The sequence below is a fragment of the Rhinoderma darwinii genome, chromosome 3 (genome assembly GCF_050947455.1).
Source record: "Rhinoderma darwinii isolate aRhiDar2 chromosome 3, aRhiDar2.hap1, whole genome shotgun sequence".
Lineage (NCBI taxonomy): Eukaryota > Metazoa > Chordata > Amphibia > Anura > Rhinodermatidae > Rhinoderma > Rhinoderma darwinii.
In genome coordinates this window covers 249,245,083-249,271,634 of record NC_134689.1, presented here as the reverse complement: position 1 = coordinate 249,271,634, position 26,552 = coordinate 249,245,083, and the positions used below count along the sequence as shown (strand labels likewise).

The following is a 26,552-nucleotide window of genomic DNA, read 5'->3' as shown; positions in this document are numbered from 1 at the left end:
GGATGAATGCCAATAGATGGTACTTGTGCCACTTCACGTACATTCATGCAGTTTCTGTGACTGTGCCACATTTCTGATACATTTTGTGCCATTTTTGCATACAAATCAACAATTGAATAAATGTGCTCCACTGAGCAGACCGTCATAAGCCTTCCTGTGTTCTGCTGACAGGACGATGGCTTCTTCAAGCCTTTTATATGACTTGCATGTATTAAACGACTGATCTTGGTACAGGAGTGCGTCTCTCGGAGCGCTGATGACTCACGGTGGCTGGATTTTAGCTCTTCCTCCATGGTAACACTGCATATACACCCACTCCTATGCAGTACACCAGGAGCTGCCAAGCTGCTCTCCTCCGCTAGCGATCTATACACAGAACTTTAACCCTACAAATACCAGTATGTAGAAATGATATATTCTCAAAGGCTTATGAAATGACAGCGACGAGGCTCAGTTTGATTCCGTTGAGACTGACGCTGCTCAATCTGTGGCCTTTACTCTAGCGGATATCATTTTTTTTTTCTTGCTGATTAATGAGACATTACTTTGCATAGTTTTTTATATCTGGGGATTTCCATAATGCCCAAGTAGAGCCACATTGTGTTCCGCTCTGACACGATCCCCTTCCTGTCACCCTGCACTCCACCTCTACAAGAACTCGCAATTTCCCTCTTTACCGGGTTTTTTTGTGACGATTTAGATTTAACTCCCTGCTGGCCGCAGAAAACGAATTCCTCACGTACAAACATTGCCGTTTCCCACACGGGCCTGACTCACTTGGTATTATGACATTTACTGTAAAGGCTACTGATCTGATGCAGTCATCTATTATCTGGATCAGTTTGCTCATGTTGGAGTTCAAAGTTATTGGACTTTGAAATTTAGAGCCATTCAATAGTATGATACGTGCAGTGGAAAGAAGAAAATATACATTTTTCGTTGAATCCTTCATTGGGGGACACCTCACCATGGGTATATGCCCCTGCCACTAAAAAAACGAAACGTGTTGGCTGCCAATGTGACACAATAGTTTGGATCGTTACGGATGTAACCATACCAATTATTATGTTGATATTTGAAATGATATTTTTTTTGTACAAAACGGGAAAAGGGGGATTTTTCTAACTTAATTTTTTATATATTTTGGCAGATTTTATGTATCTTTTTTTTTTTTTTTTTGTTTAATCCCACTATGGTACTTGAACATGTGATCACTTGTATAGTTGATGCATAATGGCACAGTTGTGTTTCTCCCACTCTTAACCCCTTCCCCCCCCCCCCGCAGGCATTTTTCGGATTTTCACTTTTTTTTGTTTTTTCCTTCCAAAAGCCGTAACTCTTTAATTTTTCCATCAATATTGGCGTATGAGGGCTTGTTTTTTGCGGGACGAGTTGTAGATGTTCTCAGCACCATTTTTTTTTTGTGCCATATAATGTAGGGGGAAGCGAGAAAAAAAATATATCTGGGGTGGAATAGGAAAAAAACAGCAATTCCTCTACATTTCGGGTGGTTATGTTTTTACGGCGTTCACCGTACGGCAAAAACGGCCTGTTAACTTTATTCTACGGTTCAATACGATTACAGCCATACCAAATTTATATAGGTTTCTTAGTTTTTTCCTTGCAAAAGTAGTAAAACAGATTGTTAGAAATAAAATTTGAGTTTTGTCGCCACATTCTGAGAGCCATGACTTTGTTTTTTCGTTGTTGTTTTAGCCGCGTGAGGGCCTGTTTTTTGCTAGACTCGCTGTAGTTTATATTGGTACCATTTTGGGGTACGTGAGACGTTTTGATCACTTTTTATTTCATTTTTTTTGTTGGAGATGAGGGGACCAAAAAACAGCAATTCTGATGTTTTTTATTTTTTACACTGTTCACCGTGCGGACTAAATAATGATATATTGTAATGGTTCAGACTTTTTTACGGACACGTCTATCAGTTGTTAGCTTTTTTTTTTTTTTTTTACATTGTGCTTGAGGGAAAATGGGAAAATTGTTTTTTTTGAGCTTTTAATTTTTTTTTAAACTTTTTTTTTTAACTTTATTTTACAGTTTTTTTTGTTTTTTTTTACTTGTCCCCCTAGGGGACTTTAACCAGTAAGATCGCTTGCACGATATACTGCAATACTAATGTATTGCAGTATATCGTGATTCTGACAGTCTCCTATGAAGTCCCCCAGGAGTACAAAGATGGCGGACTTCGTCAGGCCCCCAGGCTGTCATGCCAACCAACAGCACCCCCCGATCTCGCTGTGGGGGGGGGGGGGAGTTGGGACATTACAGGGGGTCGCCCCCCCTTATTTTTACTCATTTAAATGCCGTGATCGCTATTGAACGCTGCATTTAAAGTGGCTCTGTCACCACATTTTAAGTGGCCTATATTGTACATGATCTGATCGGCGCTGTAATGTAGATTACAGCAGTGTTTTTTATTTAGAAAAACGATCATTTTTGACGGAGTTATGACCTATTTTGGCTTTATGCTGATGAGTTTCTCAATGGGCGACTGGGCGTGTCTTACTGTTTGACCAAGTGGGTGTTGTGGAGAGAAGTGTATGACGCTGACCAATCAGCGTCATACACTTCTCTCCATTAATTTACACAGCAGATAGTGTTCTTATTACATCACTATGTGCAGCCACATACACACACTATAACGTTACTCAAGTGTCCTGACAGTGAGTATACATTACCTCCAGCCAGGACGGGATGTGTATTTAGAATCCTGATACTTCTGTAGCGTTTCTGTGATATTTACAGGAAGGCAAGCGTAATCTCGTTTTAAATGACCGGTTACATCGTAATCTCGCGAGATTACATTTGCCTTGCTGTAAATCTCACAAAAATTCTACAGAAGTGTCAGGATTCTGATTACACATCCCGTCCTGGCTGGAGGTAATGTATATTCACTGTCAGGACACTTGAGTAGCGTTAGTTTATGTGTATGTGGCTGCACATCGTGTTCTAGAAAGAACACGAAATGAATGGAGAGAAGTGTATGATGCTGATTGGTCACTGATTGGTCAGCATCATACACTTCTCTTTACAATGCCCACTTGGTCATAAAGTAAAACACGCCCAGTTGGGCATTAAGAAAGTCCTTAGCATAAAGCTAAAAATAGGTCGTAACTCCATAAAAAATTATCGTTTTTCTAACTAAGAAACACTGCTGTAATCTACATTACAGCGCCGATCACATTATGTACAAGATGGGGCACTTATAATGTGGCGACAGTCTATTTAAAGGGTTAAACATCGCACTCGAACGGGATCCCGCTCGTTACCCGGAAGTGTCGGCTGTAACACACCGCCTACACACTCGCTCTATGGAGAGGGGTCAGCCAGTGAGCACGCTCCAAATTCCCCCACCCGGCGTGCGCCGTATATATACGGTGGATGTCGGGAAGGGGTTAAAGGTGAACAGGTTTTTTATTATTTTTTTTTAATGTATATAAAATGATGTGTTTTTTTTTTTTGTTTTTTTTTTTTCTGAAAGTAGAGAACTGGACCCACGTAGTGATAGTATTGCATACAGGAGTTTACTGTAACAGCCTGGTGTATACAATATGTTTAAAGTGTATTCGCTAGTTGTGGGTTTCTCAGTGTTCTGTGAAGCGGAGTTGACTTATTGTGCGTACAGGTTGTTTTACACAGTGCATTAATCCTGTAGTCCCTGGTCTACTGCCTTACTGTGTCAATCTCTCTATTAACCCCTTAAAGACCAAGACAATTTGAGTGTTTTCATTTTCGTTTTTTCCTCCGCTCCTTCCAAAAGCCATAGCTGCTTTTTGTTTTTTTGTCTTTTCTTCGTCGATGTAGCCCAACGAGGGCCTTTTTTTTTTCTGTAGTTTTTCATGGCACCATTTATTGTACCGCATAATTGACTGGGGAAGCAAAAAGCAGCGACTACTGCATATTCTGGGGGGGGTTTGTTTTTACGGCGTCCAAGCGGTAAAAAACGTCATATTCGCCTTCTACAGGTTGATACGATTATGGCGATAACAAATTTATATGTTTTTGTTTTACCACTTAAAAAAAATAAATAAAAAATGTCGCCATATTCTGAGAGCCATAACTTTTTGGGGTACATGTGACTTTTTGATCAGTTTTTATTCCTTTTTTTTTTTGAGAGCTAAGGTGACCAAAAACAGCAATTTGCATTGCTTTGGCAGGGCTTCAAAGGAGTACAAAGATGGCAGACCTGGGGGCCTTCATTAGGCACCCATGCCGCGTAACAACCATAGTCACTGGCCGATCCCGTTGCGGGGGACAACGGCGTGTTTGAGTGGGCGCTCCCTGATTCTAAAAAATTAAATGTCGTGATTGACTGCGGCATTTAAGGTGTTAAACGGGCAGGATCAAAATGATCTTTGATTCCGCCCGTTGCAGTGAGGTTTTGGCTGTATAACACAGCCGTCACCTGCTGAGCAGGAGGCAAACTCAGCCCGTGAGCCCGCTCCATACTTATTAGTATGTGGAATAATAGCCATGACTAAGAACACAGTGTTCGAAACGCGTAGGCTCCAATACTACCTACCCTAAATTGCCTCGCTGCTGCGTCCGTTTCGTTTGTTCTATTTTAACATTTCAATACAATAAAAATGGGAACTCCGATTCCTTTTTAAAACAGCGCTGGATCGACTCATTTTTTTTTCCTACGTGGTAGGTCATTAAGGGGTTAAGCATATAACAGATTGTGATTGGCACCCTATTCAGGTCAACAAGTGCTATGAAGCATTTTGTCATTTCAAGCTGAATACATGGAAATTTGGCTGGTACATCAGATTGGTTGATAGAACGTAACTTTTCTGACTAAATGCCCCGTGACATGGGCCAATCAACAATAGTTCTTATGGATGCTCGTTCCCGATTATTGGCGCATGTAAACAGGCCATCGATCAGCCGACAAATTAGCAAACGCTCGTTCGTCGGCTGATCGCATCTTTTATACAGCCTGTAGAATCCTTGTTCGTACCTATACGGCCTGTGTAAAAGGGCCTGTTAACGCGTGCCGATCGACTTGTTATACCGTCTATGTAAATCCGCCCTATATAATCTAACATTAAGTGATACTCGTGCATACTGCAGCACTACCAGTCTGGCAAAATTATACTTTATTTTCGACGGAGTGGTCCTATTTGGGGTCTTAACTAGGCAATTTTGGATTTGGCCCCAGATTTATCCGGTGGGCATAGTTACTATACTCCCAACCTTCGGCAAGTCTTAAAACAAATTGTCACGTTTCCCCTTCATTTACGCTAGCCAGAGGGACAAGGCAAGGTTGCCCACTATCTCCTTCCCTTTCTGCACTCGCCATTGAGCCACTAGTAATCGCTATGAGAGCCTCTCCTGATTTTATAAAGGGCTTCAAGATGGGTGAGAGGGAGGAGCGTGTCTCTCTCTACGCAGATGATACACTTCTATTACTCCATGATCTGGGTCCATCTCTGCGGGCATTTGTTTAATCTATTTACATCCTTTTCTGGACTTTGTGTGAATTGGTCAAAATCTTTGGTAATCGCGATAGGCAATTCAGCCAGCAGTGTCCTTCTTTCCCCGATACAATGGGCAGATACAATTACTTATCTAGATATAGTGATTAGTTCAGATATTGGTACTTTTATACCTGACGTCACTTCTTTGGTACGTCTCCCTCGGTTACAGGCAGAATTAATCTGTTGAAAATGTCACTGTACCCTAATATAGACAAAAATCTCAGATCTTTTATTTGGGCAGGTGGTACTCCTAGAATTGCTCTGGGTAGACTACCACTTCTACCCACTGAGCAGAGTGGGCTAACCCTCCCGAACCTATATCTCTACTTCCTTGCTAGCCAACTGGTGTATGTTTGGTGATTTTACCCATAGACGTTTTAATCCCTGCACTGAGCTAGAAGCCTCCCTTCTTGGTTCCTATAAAGCTCTGGTGAACTCTATCTCTATGCCCCCCCCGGAAATATTTTTACAATTCCAATGCAGACTACACTGAAGGTCCCGCAGAGATCAATGCTTCTCCTTAACTCAGAGGAGTGTTCCTGGTCACCTAGGACTCCGCTCTGGTATAACCCACTTCTGCCACAGTTACGAAGACTTGCTAATCATGGTGAGTGGGCAACTCTGGGTATATTAACCTAGATATGGTAGCTACTTCTGGGTCGGGATCTGGTGTTTAGCCCTAGCACTGGTTCCGTTATTTCCAGCTTAGACACGCTCTTTGGTCACAATTTGCAGGATATAATGTTAGACTATGTACATCCCCGGTGGAGCACTGGGTGACACAGGAGATGTTGGCTAGACAATTATCCATATTTATAGACCGCTATTAACCGTATCTTCCAAATAAATTTGATAGAGCATTGGACCGAAAGGTCTCAGACTCTTTCTTCTGTATCTACAGATGATCATAAAGAAATGCTATCCAATCACTCTAACAGGTCCCTTGACAACTACAAGAGTGACTTTGACTTATTCAATTAAAATTTTTCCACCAAATCTATTACACAACTTCCAAATTATTTCGGATGGGATGTATATCTACTCCTGTCTGTCCACGTTGCCAATTTGTGGAGGGCTCCTTCCTACATGTGTTCTGGGAGTGTCCAGTCCAGAAAGTATTAATAATTGAAGTACTGGAATTTTTTGAGCTTCAAGTAGGACTGCCTCGTATACTTGAACCCAAAACTTGTCTTTTATTGCTGGTGGAAGAACCTCTACCTACTGTGACTGTTAGATCTCTCATGACCCTCCTATTGTTCTATGCTAAAAAAAACTACTCCTGCATTGGAAGCAGCCAAAGGTTCCTACGTTGTCTGCATGGATTATGTTAGTAAACTCTGCCCTGACACTTTTTAAACTCTCTTATGAAGCCTGTGGATGTCCTGATACATTTATGAAAATGTGGAGCTCGTAGATGGTCAACCCTCATACCATCTCATAGCCTTGACATAGCCAGGGCTGATTGGGCCTGAAGTTGCTAACGTCTATTTCCTCCACCAAATTTCTCCCTTTTACTGAGCCTCACCGGACTTTATTTTTTTTGTTTTGTTTTATATGCGTTTCAATATGTGAAAACTGTATCCGTGTGTTCTCTGTTAATAATTGACCTTGTACACTTGGTACTGTTGTATTGCCTACTATGTGAAATGCTCAGGATTGTATACTTTTGTATTTGTACCATTGTTTTTATATGATGCCTTAGAGTATGTTCACGGCTTATTTTCGGACGTTTTTCGGGCCGAAAAATCGGGAGCAGAATGCCACCAAACATCTTCCCATTGATTTCAATGTGAAAAAACGGCGTTCTGTTCCGACGGGCGTTAAAAAAAAAAAAACAAAAAAAAAACGCGCCAGTGAAAAAAGTGCATGTCACTTCTCAAGCCATTTTTTTTAAGCCTTTTTTCATTGACTATAGAAAAACAGCTCCAGAAACGGCCGTAAAAAACGCAGTGAAAAACATGAGTGGCTGAAAATCAGGAGCGGTTTTCCCTTAAACAGCTCCCTATTTTCAGATGTTTTTTGTTAAGTGTGTGAATATAGCCTTAAGAAAATTACCTTTGGGGCTATTCACATGACCGATTTTTTTTTTTTTTTTTTTTTTTTTTTTTTTTTTTTGACGGCCTGGGAAACCCGGCCGTCAAAAAATGGGACGTGCCCTATTTTCAGAGGTTCTCACAGCCGCCCGGCTCCCATAGAAGTCTATGGGGCCGGGTAATACACGGCAATCACTGAAATGCGTCCCGAGTGACGGCTGTGTCCTCCGTCGCTCGCTCTCTGTCCTTCTCCTCACATTGCGGTAGTGCCACACAGCCCCCTTGTAGGTAGTGCCACACAGCCCCCTTGTAGGTAGTGCCACACAGCACCCTTGTAGGTAGTGCCACACAGCCCCCTTGTAGGTAGTGCCACACAGCCCCCTTGTAGGTAGTGCCACACAGCCCCCTTGTAGGTAGTGCCACACAGCCCCCTTGTAGGTAGTGCCACACAGCCCCCTTGTAGGTAGTGCCACACAGCCCCCTGTAAGCAGTGCCACACAGCCCCCTTTTGTAGGTAGTGCCACACAGCCCCCTTGTAGGTAGTGCCACACAGCCCCCTTGTAAGTAGTGCCACACAGCCCCCTTGTAGGTAGTGCCACACAGCCCCCTTGTAGGTAGTGCCACACAGCCCCCTGTAAGCAGTGCCACACAGCCCCCTTCTGTAGGTAGTGCCACACAGCCCCCTTCTGTAGGTAGTGCCACACAGCCCCCTTCTGTAGGTAGTGCCACACAGCCCCCTTTTGTAGGTAGTGCCACACAGCCCCCTTTTGTAGGTAGTGCCACACAGCCCCCTTTTGTAGGTAGTGCCACACAGCCCCCCTTGTAGGTAGTGCCACACAGACCCTCCTCCTTCTCCTCACATGCACTTCGCACTGTGGGGAGAAGGAGGAGGGAGCGAGCGACGGAAGACACGGCCGTCACTTGGAGCACATTCCAGTGATGGCCGTGTATTACCCGGCCCCATAGACTTCTATGTAGGCCAGGTGAACGGCCGAAAATAGGGACTGTCCCATTTTTTTGACCGCCGGGTGTCCCGGGCCGTCATAAAATCTGTCGTGTGAATAGCCTCGTTAGGGGTCTATTGTTCCTACAGCGGCCGTGCGACGGCCGTTTTATGAACGGCCGTCACTCGGCCGGGAAACCCTGTCGTGTGAATAAGGTCTAAGTTATTGCTTTGTTTGCAACCTGCACAGTCGGAATGAGTCCTTTTGTCAAGACTAGGTCTTTGTATTGCTCGTTTATGCACTTTTAGTTTTGTGATGACAACCTAACCTTGTGTGAGTTGGAATAGACTGGGGCTGTGCAGGAACTGCGGGAAGTGGTCTCTTGACTTTCTGTACAAACCAAGACGTACATAGGCCACTTCCTGCCTCAAACAAAGAAGCGTGTATGCATGTCCTTATACCTATGTTCGCTGCATGCACGTAATAGAATTATATACTACTGCTCATTAATTTCAATACACCCCCAGATTCTGTGATTTTTCTCTGTAAAGGACGAATTACTGTATTAAACGCTTTCTGCACTTGCATACATCGTATTTATACATTGTTTAAATAAATATCCTTAAACTGATGTTTTCGAATAATCGGGGATGTGAAACCTGCGTAAAAGAGACTGTTTTTGTTAACCATAGCAATCAATCACCGCACAGCTTTAATTTTTTTTAAGAGCAGAATATCAAATGAAAGCCGCACAGTGATTGGTTGCTATGGACAAGAAAGTTTATCTTTTAGCCCCTTTCTGACATCCGCCGTATATATACACAGCGCTGTCTGGAGGGGGTTCCCGCAAAATGAAGTACAGTTATGTCACGGTGATTATGTGGGCTCTGCTTCTACGCACTATCACCGCCAGGTGTCGGCTGTATCTTACAGCTGACGCACTGCTGTAACGGCCAGGACCGGAGCTAGTCTCCAATCTGGCCGATTAACCCCTCAGATGCTGCACTCAATGGAGCGCAGCATCTGAGGGATTTTTAGCCGACCAGCAGCCCAGCGGTGCGATCGCTGGGGTGCTGATGATTGGTATGGCAACCGGAGGCCTAACAATGGCCTCCATGTCTGCCTTGTACGGAAGACTGAGTGTATAACTGACCGCTCTAATACACTGCACTATGTGTGTAGTGCAGTGTATTAACATAGAGATCAGCAGTGCCATAGTGGGGCAAAAAAAAAGTTAATAAAAAAAAACACTTTAGAGTTGAAAAACCCAATATTGCCTTTTATTATTGTAAAAAATAAAATAAGATACATACTTAGTATCGCCATGTCCGTAACGACCCAAACTATAAAACTATGATGTCATTTATCCCGCACGATGAACGCTGTAAAAAAGATAATGAAAAAACACCACCAGAATCTCTGTTTTTAGGTCACATCTCCCAAAAAATGGAATAAAATTTGATCAAAAAGTCATTTACCCCAAAATTGTACCAATAAAAATGACAGCCCGTCCCGCAAAAGGAATAAATCCCTGACGCAGCTTTGTCCATGCAAAAATAAAAAACTTATGGGTCTTAAAATATGGTGTCAAAGAAAACAAATTTTTTTTTCTTCAAAAAAGTGATTTTATTGTGCAAAGGCTGCAATACATGAAAAACTAGATCAATTTGGTATCACCGTAATCTTATCGACCCGCAGAATAAAGTTAACATGTAATTTATGGTGCACGGTGAATGCCGAAAAACCCCAATAAAAAACAATTGCAGAATTGCTTGTTTTTGGTCATTTCCTTTTCCAAAAAAATGTAATAAAAAGTGATCAAAAAGTCGTGTGTCCCAAAAATGAAAAGACATGGAGGGGGAACGTTCCCTCAGTTTCAAATTACTAATCGTGGGGTGCTTTTTCTCTTAGTTCATGTGGTAAAAAAAATGTGTCGATTTTTATTTTTTTTTTCCATTTTCACGACCTATTTCTAATTTCTGCCCAAAAAAAAAATGCTCCCTATACCCCTAAATTTCCTTGGTGGGTGCAGTTTCCAAAATGGGGTCACTTGTATGGGGTTACCAGTGTTTTGGCCCCTCAGGGGCTTTGCGAATGAGACCTGGCCTCCGCAAACATTCCATAAATTTGAGCTCAAAGTCAAATGGCGCGCCTTCCCTTCTGAGCCCTGCCGTGTGTCAAAACAGCAGTTTATGACCACATATGGAGTATTGTACTCGGGAGAAACTGCTCTACAAATGTTGGGGTGCTTTTTCTCCTTTACTACTTGTGGAAATGAGAAAATTCAAAGTTTTTTTTTTTTTTATTGGGAAAAATATAATCTTTCATTTTCACTGCCCAATTCTAATAAGATCTATGAAACCCCTGTAGGCTCAAAATGCTCACTACACCCCTAGATAAATTCCTTGTGGGGTGTAGTTTCCAAATTTGGGTATTTTTTTTTGGGGGGGGGGGGGGTTTCCTTTTTTGTTTTGGTACCACAAGACCTCTTCAAACCTAACATGGTGCCGAAAATTTAATGTAATAAAAAGAAGGCCCCAAAATCCACTAGGTGCTCTTTTTTTTGCTTGTAAGGCTGGTGCTTCAAACCATTAGGACACTAAGGCCCCATGAACACGGACGTAAAAACGCCCGTAATTACGGGCCCATAGACTTCTATTGGCCACGGGTACCTCCCCGTATGCTTACGGGAAGGTGCCCGGGCCGTTAAATAATATAGAACATGTCCTATTTCAGGCCGTAATTACGGCACAGGCAGGCCCATAGAAGTCTATGGGGCTCCCGTAATTACGGGTGACTACGTGTTTGCACCCGTAATTATGGGAGCGTTGCTAGGCGGCGACGGGATAGTCACTGTCCAGGGTGCTGAAAGAGTTAAACGATCGGAAGTAATTCTTTCAGCACCCTGGACAGTGACTTCCGATCACAATATAGATCAACCTGAAAAAAAAAAGACGTTCATACTTACCCAGAACTCCCTGCTTCTTCCTCCAGTCCGGCCTCCTGGGATGACATTTCAGCCCATGTGACCGCTGCAGCCAATCACAGGCTGCAGCGGTCCCATGGACTGCCGCGTCATCCAGGGAGGTCGGGCTGGATGTCGAAAGAGGGACGCGTCACCAAGACAACGGCCGGGTAAGTAAGAATTTATTTTACTTTTACCTCGGAAAGTGCTGTCCCTTCTCTCTATCCTGCACTGATAGAGATAAGGGGCTGCCGATTAGTGCAGTGTAATTTTGCAGCGAAAACGTGCCACTAAGTACAGGTGGAATACTGGTGACACCGGACCCGTATTTACGGGCACTGGTCCGTAAATACTGGCGCAATACGGGTCGAATACGTGTGACCAAGGATTTACGCAAGTATTCACGGGAGAGAAAAAATATGGGTGTTTCTAATATATGGGCCATTCAAATGCACTTCTGAACTGATCCCTGAAAAATTTGCCTTTGGAAATTTTCTTGAAAATTTTCTTCTAAAGCCCTTGGTGAGGTGCACACCCAGTTATGTCCAGGACACCACAGATGTCCTCTGCAAACTCTCAGCTCTAGGTCCACTACCAGAGGGAACAATATTGGCAACTATGGATGTGGAATCTTTATATTCTAACATCCCCCATGAGGATGGCATAGCCGCATGCCAACACTTTCTTCAAAAGAACAATCTAGCGACAGAGCCAGCCCTACAACTCATCAGGTTCGTACTCCATCACAATTATTTTTTATTTGACAAAGACATATATCTGCAATGTATGGGAAGCGCTATGGGTAGCAAAATGTCACCACAATATGCTAACCTGTTCATGGCCAAACTAGAGGAAGAGTTTTTATCAACCTGCGCAACTAAACCTCTAGCATATTTCCGGTACATTGATGACCTGCTGATAATCTGGACAGGCTCTGAACATGAACTGCTTTCTTTCCATAAAAACTTCAACAAGTTCCATCCTACCATCAAACTCACTCTCAACTACTCTACATCTCAAATACATTTTCTGGACATGACCATATACATGAGAGACAATACCATACAAACAACAATCTACCATAAACCTACAGGCCGTCCAGCATATCTGAGATGGAACAGCTTCCATCCGAGACACATAAAGAAATCCATCATCTACAGCCAGGCTCTGCGATACATACGGATCTGTTCAGACTGTGAAGACACAAAACAACACCTGCTATCACTGAGGAATACATTCTTACAACAGGGATACCATCCAAGGATTATAGATGATCAGATCTACAGAGCAACAAGAATTCCAAGGAGCAATCTTCTGGAGTACAAAAAGAAGGAAGACAACAGCAGGGTTCCCCTAGTGGTCATATACAACCCCCAAATGAACATCTTGAGGAAAATTGCTGCTGATCTCCAACCTATATTTAACAAAGACAATAAACTGAAGGAAATATTCCCAGATTTACCACTCCTTGCCTACAAACAGCCACCAAACCTAAGGAATCTCCTGGTCAGAAGTGCCCTCTCACCACCAACAGAGACTGGCACTTTTCCTTGCAACAGTAGAAAATGCAAGACCTGTACCAACATCTGGTCATCAAACACCATCCAGATACCAAACACGCAGCAGGACTATAAAATCACTGGCACGTTCTCCTGTACATCCTCCAATGTAGTGTACATGATCCTGTGTACAAGGTGCATCAATAAAGGAATCTACATTGGAGAAACAATACAAAAACTACAAACCAGGATGAATCTTCACAGACATACAATAAAACAGGAGGTGGATACACCCGTGGGAAAACACTTCTCTGGACCAGACCACAGTTTGGCAGATTTAAAGGTACTCATTCTGAAGGGTCATTTTAAAAACAACAGAGAGAGAAAAATTTGGGAATTCAAGATGATGATAAAATTCCAGTCATTGACACAAGGCCTCAATCTAACACCAGGATTTATGAGCCACTACATGGACACACGTCACGTCCCCCATCAGACTGACTCCAGATGCCTTAACTCCTAAGTCATCACCCCTATAACCTCAGTTTTATTGCCCCGGCTTATCTTAATGATGTATCACCTCATGTACTAATTGTCTTTGTGTAACATCTAAATGTTGTGCTTTTTTCTAAGTCATTCATTTGTAAACTGCCTGAAGAAGGGGCCTCTGTGCTCTGAAAGCTTGCATATAGAACTTTTATGGTTAGCCAATAAAGGTATCATACCTATTATACTTTTGTCTTTTTTGACACAAAAGTATTTAACATTTCATCTTGAAAATGTGAGAAATTTCTGCCAAAGTTAACAAACTTGTAACGTCCCAGAAAAAGAAGAGTTCAAAAAATTATGCCAATCTAAAGTAGACGTATGGAAAATGTTAATTGAAAACTATTTTGTGTGGTATTAGGGTATGTTCACACGCAAGATCAAAAACGGCTGAAAAATACGGAGCTGGTTTCAGAGAAAACAGCCTCTGATTTTCAGCCGTTTTTTTAAGCAGTTTTTTTTTCTAGACTGTTTTTAGAGCTGTTTTTCTATTGGAACTAGGAAAAACGGCTCGAAGTGACATGCTCCTTTTTATGGGCATAAGAAACCAGAGTGCTATTTTTTTTTTTTTACAAGAGGGGTTTCTGGTTCCAACTTAGAAATAAAACTAAAATATAATAAAAATGTTAAAATATGAGAGAAATATGTTCTGAGCCAGATAAAACTAAAATAAAAATATTAGTGTGATGGTATTAACAATTAAAACTTTATAACACATCCTTGCCCTATCCGAACCGATTATTTTTTTTTACATGTGTCAATGTAAAGTGCGCAAGCACTAGTGAATTATTTCTATAGATACAACTGCATCATTATTATAAATTGTTCAAGAGTGAAACAAATCTTATATTGAGGTTACGTTGTAACAAAAATAAATTCCCATTGGTATCCACCCAGTGAAAAATATGTAATACATCGTCCAAGGGAAAACCGCTAAGATTTATCTACCGTTTAACAGTGAAACGTCTATGAATAAGTTACAAATTGTGCGCCTTCGCTGCTCTATCTGTGTATACACTAGTGAGACAGGATCTACGTAGTTCACTTATTTTATCTGTCCATCCACAAAGCTATGATGTCATGACTATAAGTTCTTTTCTTGTATACTCGGTGAATTTTAACTTGTATATGAAGTTTAGTTGATCACATTTATATGATTAGGTTCCGTGCACACGTTGCGTATTTTCCTATGGAAAATGCACCCAAAAACCGCACCAGATCGTGTTTTTTTTTTTTAATGCAGTTTTCGGTGCGGTGTTTTTGTGCGTTTTCATGCTGCGGGTTTTGACGTGATTTTTCTCGGTACTAGGCAGATATAATTCGCAACCGGAAACGCAAAATAAACTGACACACTGTGGATTTTAAAATACGCACCGCAGGTCAATTTCTGTCCCGAAAAATACTGCAGCGTATACATGAGATTTCCTAGAGTTGAGCCTTATACAACATGTGTGAAGTGTACAGGGCTCACCTCACACCCACATAAAACTTGTCTTGTAACCTACTAAAACGTAGTATTGTAATAAAAGTGATTTATGCTTTTTTGTATTTGTTTTCCAGGTATTGACTTTAAAATTCGCACAATAGAATTAGATGGAAAAAAGATCAAGCTTCAAATATGGTATGTTGTCAATTTAATTTTTACCAGTCTCACAACTGTGCGATTTAAAGTTATAAATGTATGTTCGCAAAAAGTAGGGGAGGGATTGGAGTATGACTGCACGTAGTCTGTGTCCATGGAGACACATAGGTCTGCTTAGCAGCTGTAGATACAAAACGAAAGTTACTGCTCTCAACTAGATATGTCAGATCCTCTTCGAATATAACTTATCACTCGTAATTGTTGACAGTAGATATATTAAAACGCAATTTTATTCTGATATTTAAAAATGAACTAGCATGAGTTGCCACAGACCGTTATTGGTATTTGCTGATGTGAATAGCCATCACCCCAATTGGATCCCCAATTCTATCTTGCCCTGATAGTAAAAGATTGCAGAGATAAGGGTGCTGACAGATGAGAGCTTCTAAAGATGTGAGATGGCTTTTGCTTCCCCCTGGCCTAAACTGCAACTAATAAGACTTGGTATATTAATGGCTGTGCTAGCTAATGTAAGCGATCTGCAGAATTACGGATATTGAAGTCTCTACGCGTTTCATCTGCATTGTAATCGACGGGCACATCCGAAAACTTGCCTCATCTAATAGAGAGGCAGAGAATAGCTCATCGGACTGTGATACTTCAAATATCGACAGATCAGGAAGGGGGTCCTCAAGAAGAGGTAGAGGGGCAGCGCAAAGATCTAATAAAGGGAGCAATGACACTGCCACACCAGCACGGTTTCATTTCTATAATCTCTTACTAGTATCAGGGCATGTTAGAATTGGGGATCCAATTTGGGTGCTGGCTATTCACATCAACGATCAGTCACGGTCTGTGGCAACGGAGGCCAGTTCATCTTTAAATATCAGAATAAAATTTAGTCTGCAATAACCAGTGCAAAGTATCTGTTTTTTAGTTTTGATGTATTGAAGTAACTCAAATTGTTTTTTGTTTTTTTAAAATATAATTCGCAACGAAGCCATCTTCAATCTTATCACGCAACTCCTCAACGGCAATGTATAATATGTAATTTCTATTTAATTTGTTAGAAGAACCATTGTTGCTACAGTGATTAAAATCTGTGGTCTATAAGGGGTTACTACACTGCATCCTGGACGTATAATTGCACATTACACATCAAAGCCGTGACCTTCCTCTTTCTTTAATATACTTATTCTTCCGAAGCATATAATTTAACTTCTCAAGGATAGGTTGGGAAACGTAAAATCTTAGAGCATTGTAATTTTATTTTCCTGGCATTTACTTGTGTAAACAAGGATATTTTTTTCCTGTTCTATTATTGAGCAGGCAGATAGTGAAGTTGGCCTAGAAAAGACAATGAGGTTTTTAATGTGCCATATTTAATAGTTGAATATTATTTTAGGGTATATTCACACACGGCCGTTTTGTGACAAAATATCCAACTGTTTTATTTGTCTAAATGCATATACACCTTCTGCAAAAACAACCCCTTTTAGATGTATTGAACTGATTTTCACGCACAGAAACCTCTGCAACACATCTGCCGTGTGTGAATATACCCTTTATAAGACCATATACAGTAGTTTGTTTTCCATTTTCAGCCATGTCCATTGTCCTTTCAAACAGATTTAACACTCCGCTTTGCAGAAGACTTTCCTAGTAGGGCGTGGATAACACCGCATACTTCAAACTGGCGTTACAATGGTTCCTAACCAAATAGATTTTGGGACTATTTTGAATGTGCTGGTCCATTGGCTGCCAGAATAATGGATTTTTCTTCTAAATGCAAGATGATCCAACATTTTGTGTTGGTCAATTTTATAATATATTTGTAGGACAGCGGCTCCGTTATGGTCACAGAGGTCCAAATCCCTTGTAGGGTCACGTAGGTCCAAATCCCTTGTAGGGTCACGGAGGTCCAAATCCCTTGTAGGGTCACGGAGGTCCAAATCCCTTGTAGGGTCACGGAGGTCCAAATCCCTTGTAGGGTCACGGAGGTCCAAATCCCTTGTAGGGTCACGGAGGTCCAAATCCCTTGTAGGGTCACGGAGGTCCAAATCCCTTGTAGGGTCACGGAGGTCCAAATCCCTTGTAGGGTCACGGAGGTCCAAATCCCTTGTAGGGTCACGGAGGTCCAAATCCCTTGTAGGGTCACGGAGTTAAAAAAAAAAAAATTCTGGCTGCCTGCAACCACCACTAGTGGGAGCTTACTGCATACAGACTTGTATAGCTCACATCAAGAGGCTCTGTCACCAGATTTTCAAACCCCTATCTCGTATTGCAGCAGATCGGCGCTGCAATGTAGATTACAGGAACGTTTTTTTTTTTTTTCAAAAACGAGCATTTTTGGCCAAGTTATGAGCATTTTTATATTTATGCCAATGAGCCTTTCTTAAGTACAAGTGGGCGTGTATTATGTGTGTACATCTGGGCGTTTTTACTTGTTTTACTAGCTGGGCATTGCACAGACACACAGTGTGTTCTCCAGAGATCACGCTGTGATGTCACTTCCTGCCCCAGGTCCTGCATCGTGTCGGACGAGCGAGGATACATCGGCACCAGGCGACATAGGCTACATCGACTTACCTGCAAACGCCGATGCTGCTGCAGAATCAACAGTAGCTTCTGGTGCCGATGTGTCCTCGCTCGTCCGACTCGAAGCAGGACATGGGGCAGGAAGTGACATCACAGCGTGATCTCTCGAGAACACACTGTGTGTCTGTGCACTGCCAGAAGCTGGGTGTTAACGAAGAGAAGTGGATGATGCTGATTCGTCAGCATCATACACTTCCATTCACAACGCCCAGCTAGTAAAACAAGTAAACACGCCCAGATGTACACACACAATACACGCCCAGTTGTACTTAACTTTAAACATGCCCAGTTGTACATAAGAAAGGCTCATTTGCATAAATATAAAAATGCTCATAACTTGGCCAAAAATGCTCGTTTTAAAAAAAAACAAAAACGTTACTGTAATCTACATTGCAGCGCCGATCTGCTGCAATACGAGATAGGGGTTTGAAAATCTGGTGACAGAGCCTCTTTAAAGACTTTTCTGGGACACTGATGACATATCCTTGGGATAGGCCATCAATGTTTGACTGGCCGGTGTCTGGAGGTCAGGCTTCCACAATCTGCACTACAGAGGGGATGTGGCCCCTTTTATTTACACAGTCACAGTGCCGCACATACATGTGCGGCTGTGCCTGGTACTGCAGCTCTGTCCCATTCCCTGTATGTATTCGTAGTGAAATCTTTGGATAAGTAAAGAGGAATCCAATGATTCACCGAGGGAATATTTATATTCTATATTTCTAAAACAAGTGTTAACTTTATGATAAACTGCTTGTATTTTCAGGGACACCGCAGGACAGGAGAGGTTCCGTACTATTACTACAGCATATTACAGAGGAGCCATGGTAAGTTTCCAGTTCTCCTGTTCATTCTATACTAGCTTTTCTGTAACAGCATTGCTTATTATATTGTACATGTCGTGTATCTACGTTATCTGTAGCAGGGCTGGACAAACCCCAAGGAGCCAAGTTTCCATATATTTGCTACTGGTGCATAACTTATTCTGTAGTTTTCTATGTGTGTTTATGGAAGTACTCCAGTGGTATAATAGCTCCTAATATTGTTTTTTCCATCCTGATTTATGTACATTTTTCTTAGTGAGCTTGTCGGTTGCCCCATAAAAAAAAACACAACAAATCCCCAATGACTCCAGCCATAAATATGGCACGAAGTGCAAAATTTCTGCTAATTTACCATTCTTTTTAGATCCCAAGTGGTACATGTTGATATTTTGTCATATAGTGTACATAAAATATGTTGAACCCCCTTCTAGGGCTATAAACAGTCTCCTTTTTTTTGGGAAGGCTTTGTACAAGATTTTGGAGTGTCTGTAGGAATTTGTGCCCATTCAGCACAAAAAAACCATTTGTGAGGTCAGGCATCGGTGTTGGACAAGGTCTGGTTCGCAATCTGTTTTCCAATGCATCCCAAAGGTAATAGATGGGGTTGACGTCAGCACTGTGTGCAGGCCGTTCCTCCTCACCACTTGTCAAACCATGTCTTTATGGACCTTGCTTTGTGCACTGGGGCACAGTCGTGCTGGAACAGGAAAGGGCTTTACCCGAACTGTTCCCACAAAGCTAGAAGCATAAAATTGTCTAATGTCTTTAGTATGCAATCCAGTAGGTGGTCTCCTGGCACCTGACAAACCCGACTTATCCACCAGACTGCCAGATAGGAGTGTGATTCACCACTGTTTTCTCTGCTCCATAGTCCAGTGGTGGCATAGTTTACACCACTCCATCCGACACTTAATATCGTGCATGGTGATCTTGGGCTTGTGTTTAGCTGCCCAACCATGGAAACCAAGTTGATAACCTGACACACCGTTCTTGTGCAGCTTTCACTTCCAGAGGTAGTTTGGATCTCTGTAGTTAGTGATACAGCAGATAGGTGATTTTTACATGTCCAGCGTTTCAGCACTCTGCAGCCCTACAGTGAGTTTGTGTTGTCTACCGCTTCATGGCTGAACGGTTAATCCTAGACGCTTCCACTTCACAATAATATCACGTACAGTTGACCGGGACAGCTCATCCTTTTCACAAACTGGCTTGCAGCATCCTATGACAGTGCCACGTTTAAAGCCACTGAGCTCCACACAACCCATACTACTAGCAATGTTTGTCTTTAGAGATTGCATGGCTGTGTGCTTGATTGTATGCACCTAATTGCAATGAGTGTGGTTGAAATACCGGACCTCAATAATTAGGAGGGGTGTCCACACACTTTTGGCCATATAGTATATTTAATCATGATGACCGCTATGTAATAGTCACTGCCTTCTATTCGATATGATTGGCCCTCCGCAAGGGAAATCCAATTCTTCCATCAAAGAGGGACTCCTGCTAAACCAGTAGGGTTAGTACAAGTGCAAACGTTTTATCAGTTTTTTTGCATTTGTCAACTTTTAGGCATAAAATACGGTGTCAGTGTCAGTAGGGAAAAATACAGAAATCCTTTTTGCCTACAAACTCCTAGTCCACAGATTAGGCCCTTTTCACATCACTGTTTGACCTTCCGTCATAGGTACATGTCCCCGATGTACATGATAAACGTAGAGCACCAACGATATGTGAGGTGGGCCTTAGGGATGCGGCGGGCTTCTCTCTAGGGTTATCTGGTTTATCCCTTTCCCATTTGCCTTATTTGAAGCAGTGATTTATTTATTTTTTGTCTTTCAGGGTATCATGCTGGTGTATGATATCACCAATGAGAAGTCATTTGAGAATATTAAAAACTGGATAAGAAATATTGAAGAAGTAAGTGATGTTTTTTTTTCTCTGTGCTGATTATATGGTGGATCCTTATAAGCCTCTTATCAGTGCTGTTAGATTCCTTACATTGTAATCGTTAGGGGAGGTATATTTTGAACCCCATTTCTATATGTTGAAAACCTTCTTTTTTTTTTAAAAGGTTTGGGCAATTTGGCAAAAGAACGAAACCGAAATCCAGCGCAGATAACAGACGTCATCTTGCTCATTTTGTTTTTTTTTTAGTTTTTCCTCCCCGGTTTCAACTGTATCTGTGTCCTCCGGACGCAGGTACAGTTGAATCCTATGGTAGACCAAGGAGCTGTCAGTTCTCTGCTCTACTATTCACTGTGTAACATCGGTCGCTCGTAGCTCGGCGTAGACGGGTACAATGACGTCCCTGCCTCGCGCCTGTCTGTGCCGAGTCGTGTGCGGCTCAACACGAGTCCGCAACTTCTGCCATATACCGGTGTTTCAGGCATTTTATTGGTCCAGTGTCCTCAATGCCCCCCTCTATTTACTATTTTTCCCCGTCTTAATGCCCACCCTATTTACTTATTGTTTAGCCTCGATTGTATATACAAACGGATTATGGGGGTTATATACAGGGTTCATGGGGTAATATACAGGGATGACTGCGAGCTGGTATATAGAGTGATGATGGGGGGTACCTGTCTTCGACCAGCCGTCATCCCTGTCTTCGACCAACCGTCACCCCTTGCTGAAAAAGGAAAATGTTTCTTGAAGCGGTTTCCGCTGCGTATTCCACTGTGAAAAAAAAGCATCTGGTAGTCATCACTGTATGGGGCAAATCTGTGTGCCGAAATGCAGTTTTATTTTTTATTGCAAAACCGCGGCTATCATCTCACTGAGGGATCAGGTTACAGCTGCCCATAGAAGCCTCTGAAGAGAGGAGGGGGAGCAGTGTGAGAGGCAGAGGGACACAGACTACTGGAAAGTGTTACATCTCATCCTTGGATTCTCAGCTACACTTCTCAGTACTGTCTTATTGCCTCCATGTTGACACACGCACACACCCCTCTCCTATTTCTGTGTGCAGTGTATAGGAGACCTGGTAGCAGTTACTCTACCTACTACCTCAGAGAAAACTGGGAATTAGAAATGGAGCTTGCAGAGGTGAAAACTGCTATTTGATGGAGAATACAAGTCATATAAAGTTCAGAAATAGTGTTATTACGCATGTACACACGACTGCTAATTCTGAAAAGTAATTTTAGATTTTTTATATATATATATATATATCTATCTCTCATACTAATGTGCACTGGTATTGTTTTGTCACAACAATGTGATTTATTTCCTCCTTCTTACTAACCATGGAACGGAATAGCTGAGTTAATACAAACATTAGGGTAAATGCATTAGGGCTACAGAGTTTGTTAAAAAAACAAAAACCTGCCGTAGTAGCTTCTTTCAGTCTTTCCATTACACAAATAGTTGACGTCTTAAAATACAGAAGGTGCAAAAAATTAGTCTCACTTGTCAATATATAAAAACACTAACTTCATTATTTTATGTAAAATTCTCTCCCAGCATGCCTCATCTGATGTGGAGCGAATGATCCTGGGCAATAAATGTGACATGAATGAGAGGAGACAAGTATCCCGAGAGAGGGGGGAAAAGGTAGGTGATCTGCCATCCTTTACTGTATGACCATATTCTGCCGTCCCCTCTACTTTTAATGTATGTTTTTATGTTCTTTCTCTCTAAACCCAGCTTGCAATTGACTATGGGATCAAGTTTCTGGAAACCAGTGCAAAATCCAGCATCAACGTGGAAGAGGTAAGAACTCATCTCTTTGAATACCACTTGGAATAGTTAAAGGCTAACTAAACCTTCAAAAAACGATCAGGTGAGCACTGTGCCGCTTAGTTTCTGATCGGCTTTCCGAGGAAAGCCAAGCAAGCGGTGTACGGACTCATAAACTTCCTGTTGAGCCCATACACCGCTTGCTCGGCTTTCTGAGGAAATCCAATCCGAAACTAAGCGGCACAGTGCTCACACGAGTGCTGAAACGGAGAGGTAGAAACAATCAGTGAGGGTCTCAGTGCTCGGACCCCGAACGATCAAAATTTCTGACATGTCACTATGACATGTCAAAAGTATGTGTTTTTTTTGTTAAAAGTTTAGTTACACTTGAACTATAAGTTCACCTTTAGTGAACCATAGGCGATTGCTTATATAGCTGTTTTAGGACAACTTGTGTCTGCTGGGCCAAAAGTAGATTGCAAGCTTCTGTAAGGTGTGGTCTATTTCCTGCTGATGGACTTTGGGTAGCTGCACTGCCCCACCCTTTTGTCAGATCATACCACTGCTGTGTCTGCTATATACTACCTAATGGAAGTATGGAACAACCTTTGTATACATTTTCTATTGGGGTACGTAGACTTCACGGTGGGTGGTCCTCTGCAATGCCTAAAGGGATTTTCCCACTAAGCAAATTTATTAGCCATCAATAGAATAGATGATAAATATATAATTTCTGGGGGCCCCACTGATCACTAAAACTGGAGTCCCCACCTCCATTCCCCCTCGCTACTCATCCGCAGTGAGGAGAACTTAGAAAGGAGCAGCGGTTGAGCTTGTGCGCTGCCGCTCCATTCAAAGTCTATGAGCATGACGGAAGCAGCCGATTACAGTGCTCTGCTGTTTGTCGGTCTTATAGAAAAAATCTGGGATGCACCCCTCTGAGATCGGCGTGGTGCTAGTAGGGTTGGGATGAATTCCCTGAAATATGTAGTCTTGGTTTACCCCAGCACACACAAGAAGGCAAGTAGGATTTTTCCAATATAATTTGATTTATTGCTTCATTGATGGCTGTATATCATATATTTCTTCATATAAAAAGCATTATTTCATGAACACATGAATGAGGCGACTTAAATGATGTTTCGTCCAATCGACAGCCTTTGTCACTGTAGGAAGGAAAGGATCTAGCATTAATACAGCATATATGTATTAAATTTTTTTAACAATCTTCGTGATATTCATGAGATGTAGATAATCAATGGATAATATATTATGCAATAGAAAAGTTCGCTTACATAATATATTATCCATTGATTAGATAAATTATAGACGTCCGCCATCTCACAAATATCATGATTGTTATATTTTTTTAATACATATAAGCTGTATTAATGCTAGATCCTTTCTTTCCCACAGACACGGTGACAAAGGCCGTCGATTGGCCGAAACGTCAATTAAGTCGCCTCATTCATGTGTTCATGAAATAATGCTTAGCTGTATATCATATATTTCTTCATATAAGATATCAATGAAGCAATAAATTAATTTATATTGGAAAAATCCTACTTGCTGCCTTGTGTGTGCTGGGCTAACCTGAGAACATCTGTCAGTCTTCTAGACATTGAATAGAGTGGCGGGCACACTCTCGACAGCTGCTCCATTCAAAGTCCTCCTCACTAGAGTCCAGCAGTGAGGAACCGGGTCGGGACCTCCGTTCTGGTGGTCGGTAGGGATCTCAGTGGTGGGGCCCCTGGCGATCATATATTTATCACGTGTGCTGTGGATAGATGATAGATGCGCTTAGTGGGGAAAACACCTTTAATACATGGTTGCCCAAGGGACGCTGTGTAATCCTACATTTGTCGCTGCAAGGGAAATTTGTACAGGCTGATGACCGCTGATCACTGGGGGGGGGGGGGGTAATCTTCTTTTAAGGACAACCAGTTTTAAGTCTCCATTTTCAATGTGGATTTCAAAGTGCGTCATTTATAAATTTCTGGTTATCTAACTAGATAATATGCTTGAAACTTTACATTTCTTTAACCCGGCTCATGTTTTTAAAACAGAACGGGCTGATCAAAAAAAAAAAAGTTTGATAGATCGATAAATTAAATTGGATTTCCAGGATTGGAAAGTATCTGCTTTCCTTTCCAGAAAGCGGTCTACTCTTGTCCATGGACTATTTCTGGGGAAAAAAAAGCACACCCCTTTTTCTTTCTGATCCCAGACAACCCCTGTAACAATTTCAATAACCTTACATGGTTTTAGAAATGCTGTATCTATATATTTGTTTTATTTCAATGCAACAAACTGTTTTTTGTTTTTAAGATCCAAAATTCATCGCTGATCAATTTCAAAATGAATCTCTGTAGAAAGCTCCGTTTTCTGATACAGCGCTCCAAATCACCTAGTTTCCCTTCACACAGCCATAGACTTAGGAGGTGCACATGCGCAAGTAGACTGAATTTTATAACTTGTTAAACTCCATAATAAGACATCTTCAGTAAGGTCTCTTGTAGTGGCTGCAGGCAGCCACAATTGTAACGGACTATGTGGCAAGTAGGGAATTTTGAGCCCTGTATCATAAAAATAGAGATTTGACCCCTTTTAGATAATCGTTGGAGTTACACAAACCACATATTTAGAAAAAATAATGTGGACAATTTATTTTATTTAGAGAAATTTCTGGGGATGTCATTGATTCTCATTTATTCTTTCAGGCATTTTTCACCCTTGGTCGTGACATTATGACAAAACTCAACAGAAAAATGGTTTGTATTGACTGACATTTCCTTAAATGACCATTGTCAAAATGCCCCCAGACTAACAGAACAGAACCCTATCTCTTGGCTCTTCTTTGTTACAGGCTACCAAACATTTATAGTTACATTGTGTTCACATGTGCATCAGTGGCTCCATTAGGAGACTCCATCGCAGATTCTCTAAAAAATGGCGGGAAAAAATAGCTTTTTTTTCTGGTAAAATTAGAAACTAGTCAATAGGTTCTGTTGGTGTTAGTCATGCGACGGATCCAGCTCGTTCTATTTTTATTTATTATCCTATGACGGAACGGAAACATGGAAAAACTAACGCAGATGTGAACCCAGCCTACTGAAATGGCATTGTTTGTTCCACAGAGGGGGATACCCTCCATACATGGTGTGTATGAAGAATACAATTCTTGTATTACGGCATAAAAACGAGGTGGTTTTAAAAGGGTTATCCAGGCAGTGGGCGGTTTATCATACTGATGACCTATCCGCCCCATGACCAAAACAACCCCATTAAGTCTCTTCTCTAGAGTAGCCTATAGTTTTCAAAACAAACCTCAAAAAAACATTCTGAGACTTTCAAGGATACCTAGTGATGTACCTTTTCCATGTATCAATTGCCTCAGCAACTCTGTTTTACTTGAGAAACCATTTTAAGATGCTTATATCTGGAATTAACGCTCTGTTCACACTGGCGTCACGGCTTTCATTTGTACCGGAGCCATGGTTGATATGACGTATTGACTTCTAGGCCTGTTCAGGTTCCGGTGTTTTATTATATTTTTTTTTTTCTTTGTTCCAGTTTGATTTTTCTATCCTTCAAGGACCACAAAACCTGATGAAAGGGAACCATAATGCCAGGGTGGACAGAACCTAAAAGCCATCAATATGTTTTTAGGGGCTTTATTTGTTCGCGTGTGAATTCAGAACATCCAGTGGGGAGCTGATTGTTTTTGTCTCTGGTCCCGCTAAAATGGTGTGGTCTGGGGATGATCAGTTTAAGGCTGGGTTCACACGGACGTAAATCGGGCGTTTTAACCTCGAATTACGTCCGAAAATACGGCACCAAAGCGTCGGCAAACATCTGCCCATTCATTTGAATGGGCTTTACGATGTTCTGTGCCGACGGTCGTTTTCTTTACCCGCCGCTGTCAAAAGACGGCACGTAAAAAAGACGCCCACGTCAAAGAAGTGCATGTCACTTCTTGAGACGTAATTGGAGCCGTTTTCCCTTGACACAATGGAAAAACAGCTCCAATTACGTCCGTAATGGACGCAGCGAAAAACGCCTGCACTTGCCATTACGTCTGAAATTCAGGAGCTGTTTTCTCCTGATTAACAGCTCCGTAATTTCAGCCGTACCGGAGGCTGCGGTGTGAACATACCCTAAGCCTGAATTCAGACGACCGTAGTACACGTCTGTGTGAAAGCCGTTAAAGGGGTTTTCCGGAAGTAAAAAATTACTTTTAATTAAACTAAATAAAAAACATTTAACTTTGTAATGTACTTACGTTTGATTTGCTGGATGTATTGTCGTATCCCCTCTTCCGTCACGTGACCGCTTGTCCATGTAAAATTTGCACTTCCTGTGCATACCCGTCCATTCGCGCCTAACTT

At 41.8% G+C, this 26,552-nt stretch overlaps 1 protein-coding gene across 1 annotated transcript in view; it reads left to right on the top strand.

The window, feature by feature from the left end:
- Window positions 1–26,552, top strand: part of RAB8B (RAB8B, member RAS oncogene family) — a 40,193-nt gene that overhangs the window by 5,043 nt on the left and 8,598 nt on the right. The window contains exons 2-7 of the mRNA XM_075857662.1: window positions 15,043–15,103; window positions 18,429–18,489; window positions 20,326–20,403; window positions 21,949–22,038; window positions 22,132–22,197; window positions 24,885–24,935. Of these exons, the coding sequence (XP_075713777.1) occupies window positions 15,043–15,103; window positions 18,429–18,489; window positions 20,326–20,403; window positions 21,949–22,038; window positions 22,132–22,197; window positions 24,885–24,935 (407 nt within the window). The remainder of the gene's footprint in view (window positions 1–15,042; window positions 15,104–18,428; window positions 18,490–20,325; window positions 20,404–21,948; window positions 22,039–22,131; window positions 22,198–24,884; window positions 24,936–26,552) is intronic.